The sequence below is a fragment of the Branchiostoma floridae genome, chromosome 8 (assembly GCF_000003815.2).
Source record: "Branchiostoma floridae strain S238N-H82 chromosome 8, Bfl_VNyyK, whole genome shotgun sequence".
NCBI lineage: Eukaryota > Metazoa > Chordata > Leptocardii > Amphioxiformes > Branchiostomatidae > Branchiostoma > Branchiostoma floridae.
In genome coordinates, this window is record NC_049986.1 from 3253746 (window position 1) to 3259216 (window position 5471).

General features: G+C 42.0%; 2 protein-coding genes across 2 annotated transcripts in view; one reads left to right on the forward strand and one right to left on the reverse strand.

The window, feature by feature from the left end:
• Positions 1 to 5471, reverse strand: part of LOC118421117 (leucine-rich repeat-containing protein 23-like) — a 9405-nt gene that overhangs the window by 2142 nt on the left and 1792 nt on the right. Inside the window, exon 2 of the mRNA XM_035828277.1 lies at positions 320 to 494. Coding sequence (XP_035684170.1) covers positions 320 to 494 — 175 coding nt within the window. The remainder of the gene's footprint in view (positions 1 to 319; positions 495 to 5471) is intronic.
• Positions 773 to 5438, forward strand: LOC118420474 (galactose-3-O-sulfotransferase 3-like). Its single transcript, XM_035827299.1, has 5 exons — positions 773 to 1230; positions 1892 to 2102; positions 2521 to 2645; positions 3351 to 3704; positions 4104 to 5438. The coding sequence occupies exons 1-5, from the start codon at positions 1052 to 1054 to the stop codon at positions 4606 to 4608; spliced, it is 1374 nt and encodes a 457-aa protein (XP_035683192.1). The 5' UTR covers positions 773 to 1051; the 3' UTR covers positions 4609 to 5438.

Below are 5471 nucleotides of genomic sequence, written 5' to 3' on the forward strand. Positions count from 1 at the left end.
GACACACTATTGGGAATATTCAAGTCCGCATGCTTTGCGTATCAACACTATGTGGAAAAAATTATTTTTTCTTTCTATGACCCAGTGTTGTGCAGCCTGGTTATCTAACTGAAAATACTACTTCGGCCTCAAAGTTTGTTTGAGCTAAAATAATGTCAATACGCAAATCATACAGACTTGGGTATACGCACTGGTGTGGCTGATCCCTGAGGATGTTGGAATAAACATGTAGGGGTACGGTACCGTACGACGCAGAAATAACGATAGTGGCTTACTCCAAAATTGACTACAAAAGAGGTAGAAAAGTTTTTGAGCGAACCTGTAGAAAGAGCCTCTCGGTAAGGTTAATTTTGGTGAGCGCGTTTCGGTCCACCTTGAGCCAGAGTAGATGGTCCATCTTGTTGAGTGGAGACAGGTCCGTCAGACGGTTGCCGGACAGGTCCAGGTACCGGACATGCACCAGGTCCTTCAGGACACTGATGTCCGTCAGATCCCTATAATATATAGTAGTGACAATGATATTCATTCCATATCCATGCTCAAAAAGGACTAAATTACATCGTTGAATAGCTGAAAAGGGAAAGTAAAGAATGTACAAAAATTTTACCTTTGAACCAATTGTTAGTATCTTTGATGTTAGTATCACCATTGGCAACATTAAAAGTTTTTTTTGTCGGGGGGAAAGCCTAAGCAAAGTTTACTATTACTAGTATATGATGGCGTTGGAGCTACAGCGTTGGAGCTACAGCGCGTAGTCACTGTATTCTTGATATGTCTTTTTTTATGTCAATGGCTTGTTCTGATTATTACTATGCAATCATTTTCTGTACTTGGCAACTACCTAAAAGTGATTTCTCCAGATAATGTGTCGTAGATTGAACAAAAGTGTTCAAACGTATGGGTGACTTCACTGTAGTGTTTAAGATGAGATGTCGTCAGTAACATGCATGACCGCGCCTTTGCCTCGGGCCAGTCGGGGCACTCTTGACGGCGTCTATACAACAATGGAACCAAGTATTACTAACACAAACGCCAGAAAGGTCATTGGCCCATGTCGCTACTGAGGAAGGCAACTCAGATCAACAAGTCTGTAATGGCGGCGATGTCAAAATCTCTGATAGCCTTCTTAGCCTTTCAGGCGATATTTCTGTTCGTGGTCATCAAATGGAGCCGGAATGCCGTCATAGTCTCCATCGGACCTTCATCCGTCAAGCTCCAGGTCAAAGATAGGTAAGATGGTTGAGTTATACGCTTATGTTGATCAAATACACAACTTTGCTTAGTAGGTGTGCACTAGCCCAACCAATGGGCGTTAGTAACCTGTACACGTTTGCTTTACAATGAACAAAAATATTCTTACCCTTGACAAGCCAATTGTTATTACAAGAGGTAGATTTTATTCTTAGCTGGATGAACGGGTAAAAGGGACAGTTTAAAGACTCCATTTGTGACGAGTATTCTCACATGAAATCGTCGGTTTTAATGAACCATTATCTGTTTACAGCTGGCTGGCAAAATGTTCGATCATTAGAAAATGACGATGTTTATAGACTGACCTTCAAATTATGTATGAAAGGCCGTTTTGGATGTCTGTATTTTGTTTGTATTTACGACCCATTCCACACAATTAGTACAAGCACTGTGCTGTGACAGAAATTTTTGACGAGCCATTTACCAACGGTTATGTTCCACGAACACATTGGTTATGGTTGATTAAGGCACAACACTTGTCAGAAGTCTAATAGTAGAAGTCTAATAGTAGAAGTGATTATATTTATACATGTCATTTCTATAGGATGGATTTAATTTACTAGTATTGGCTACGGTTACTTGAAAATTAAACCTTGAGGGTAAAGTCGTCCAACCGGTCTGACCTTTGCTTCTTACACAGGTCAGAGTTGACGGGTTTGGTGCATGGCGGGAACTTGCCCACATCACGGAGTAAGTACTTCTCTCAATCCTTCACAAGAGACACAAACCAAGGTGGTACCGCAGTGCTTGCCGGGAACTTACCTACACCATGGAGCAACTTTCAGTCACAGTTGGTTACAAGAAGTGAGGCCAAATGCGACCGTCCTGTCACCAATTTCGTGTTCATTAAGGTAACTGGGAAAATAGAAGATTTAAGAGTTGGTGTCTTTAAGGTGGTTATATATATATATATATAACACTGTATATATATACAAAGTGTGACAATAATTATAAGTCAGGCACAAACTTATCGATGATTTTGTCAAATCCAAGCCATACTACAAACACAAAAGATCGCTTCTTGGATGTCGAATTTTATCTAGATAGTCATTGTGCCCATAACTTGGAATCATAACCTTTATCAACCGTAGGGTTTTAACTTGTGTATTTCTTAAGATCTTAAAAGGCTGACAGCGCCTCGCTTAACCGTGCCCAATGTTTTAAAGAGTCTCAGGAACTAAGTTCACCTAACATAAATCCTAGTCCCACTACACAACTTGATCATGATAGTAAAAACTATGGTAACCATTCATTGTTATTCCCTTCTAGGTTCACAAGACAGCTTCTGGCTCCACGTTTATGGTGCTGGGCCGGTTCGGCAGGAACCATGACATGACCATCTGTTACCCCGCACGCCGTAGTAAGGCCCGGCACAAGACACTGTCATACCCAAGGTAACGTTTCTGTAATCCAAGCTCGCATTCCATTACTATTGCAATGTCAACGGAAAGAAAAAGACTGATCGTTAATCTCACCATGATTAAATTGATGACGTCATGACTTTCCCTAAAATGACTTGTAGTTGGTTGGGCCATGTCAGTCTATGATGGTTCGAAGGTCCCCTTCGACCCAAGTAAGGCCATGTTGATTTGATTATATGGATGACATCCTCTGGGAACGGCAAAACTGATGCGAGCGCGCGAGTGAAAAAAAAAGTTGCCTTCACTAAAGAAAATCGACCGAAATCTAAGGGGGCGGGAAGGTTGAACAAATGACTTAATTTAAACACAAGAATATTGAATACCGGACAATAGACATTTCGATTTTGTTTTTACATCTTGTTTCATTACCATGGAATGGACGTTGACATTAGTATCTTCTCTGATACAATGTATATTTGTTTTTTTACATCTGCGGCATACAACTACTGCTCTGTACAATTTAAAGCACGGTTGAAAACTTTTTCTTTTATTTTCGGAAAAGGCCGAAAATTGATGCGCGCGCGGATCTCAGCCATTTAATAATATAGCCTAAAGATACGGGATGCTTTTTATGCTACGCGAAACCTGTAATCACGACTGCACATGGGCATTCTGAACTGCGATATGGCTTATTGTACTAAAATAGTATTAAAACGCGTTTTATGTTGTCTTTTTCAGCGGAAAATTGATCAGGAAGGACTGCAACCCAGCCTATGGTAGGAACTACACCCTCCTCCTACACCACTCAATCATGAACAAGCCAGCCATGGATGGAATCATGGAACCCGGAACCAAGTACATCGGCATCATGCGCGAACCTCTGAGTCATTTTCGGTCGATCTTCTTTTGGGAGCAACGCATTTTACGTCACAAGACAAATCCACTGGGAACATTTCTAAATATAAATGAGAATTTTGATCTCAGAAACAAGCAGCCATATTCAAAACATCGAAATTTTCAAGCACATTACTTGGGTTTCCCGACAAAATATATGACCAGCAAAAATACAAGTCAGCTGTACGAAGCAATCAGGTTGGTTTTACAGTTTCTTTAATTCTTTCCTTGTTTCTTTTTTTCATATCTTTTGTCACTGCTAAGTAAGATAAGAGCCTGCGATCCACCCTCCTCGCTTAATAGCGGTCCTCCAATCAGATACCCAGCCTCCTGTTGTCGGGGTGAAAGTTACCAGCCAATCGCATGGCCTCCTGAGGTACCCTGCGACGTGATTGGCTGGTGCAAGGACGTTATATCTGATATAACGTCCTTGGCTGGTGGCACTAGCCAGCGCTAACCCGACGAGAAGAACAGGTCGCAGACCTGTATTAAAGCCTGTGCTGTTGCTTGATACAAACAAGTAGCAGTAGTGGCCTGGGCCTGGCACAACTGGATGTCTTCCCCATTTTGATAGTTTAATTTCTTGTTTTTGTACAGAACCGTCGCAGGCTGGTACTCCATGGTCATCATAACAGAGTACTGGGAGGAATCCCTGGTGCTGCTGAGAAGGACGTTTTGCTGGACCATGTTTGACATACTGCACTCAACAAGGAGACTTCACCGGCTAAAAACACGTAAAGAACGCGTCACACTTACCGACAAACAGAAAGAGACCCACAAAAGAATGAGCAACATAGATTATATGATGTACGACTACTTCAATAACACATTTTGGCAACGTGTAAGCGAGGAAGGGCCCGAGTTTTGGGAAGAATTCACCTATTACAGGACACTGAACGGCGAAGTAAACCAACATTGTAACTCAGCTAGAGGGGAAAAAGTCTTTCCCGCTGGTAAATGGAGCCGGGAGTTTGTGATCAATTCGACTTTCTGTCACGAACTGCGGAAATGGGGAGAGGGGAAGTGGGCAGTATCGTGCAGGGACGTGGTTAACAGACAAAACGAAGAGATGAGAAAGAAGAATCCCCAATTAGACGAATGAATTATTCAAGCTCATGATCACAAGACGAATGGTATATACCTCGGTATCTGCTTATATGCGCTATGGGAAGCCCTCCTCCCCTACCTGTGGTGACTGTTAAGTCTACAATACAAGAAGTAGTTGAATTCGTGAAGATCCTATGGGTGATCTTACGTCAACATAATGATCAGCAAAGGAAGCCACAGACTGCACCCGTTGCGCGTACTAAAGAGACAGGGTCGACATTACAGACTTGCCACTAGTTTGTGGCTTTGTACGACCAACTTTAGAATATGCGTGCCCTGTATGGCACCCTGGTATCACTAGTACCCAATTTAGGGTCACAGAGAACGTACGAAAAAGAGCTTGTCACATAATTATTAGTCCTATCTTTGTTAGTTCCGACATGGTTTTAGATTAATTGTCTCCGTTTCGTCTCTGTGCAACAGACGGCACGAGGCTCTGTACAAAGTTTGGTACTTCTTTGCTAAGCTCTTCGTCCCTCTCAAAATGGCTGCCGCCAAACCGTGTGAGCCTACATGGCAGAAACCTCAGGTCCAAACACCAGACAACACAATTCCACTGTAGAACAGTTCAACTGCTAGGTATAGGAAGACCACACTACCTTGTCTACATGCGCAACAACTCAGAGTACTACAGGCGTCAATAAGCTTTGGATGTATACAGTTTATTTCAAAAGTAGTTACTGTAAGTTTTGTAATGTTTTGAATTATGCATTTCCATTGATGTTCATTTTGATTGTAAAGCATACTGCAATTCAGCCGAAATAGGCTGCCACTGTATGTTGTTGTAAGTCACTTGACGTAAATAAACAAACCACTTTACATTCATCTCAGACGTGTACCAAAATGTTCAGGACTGTT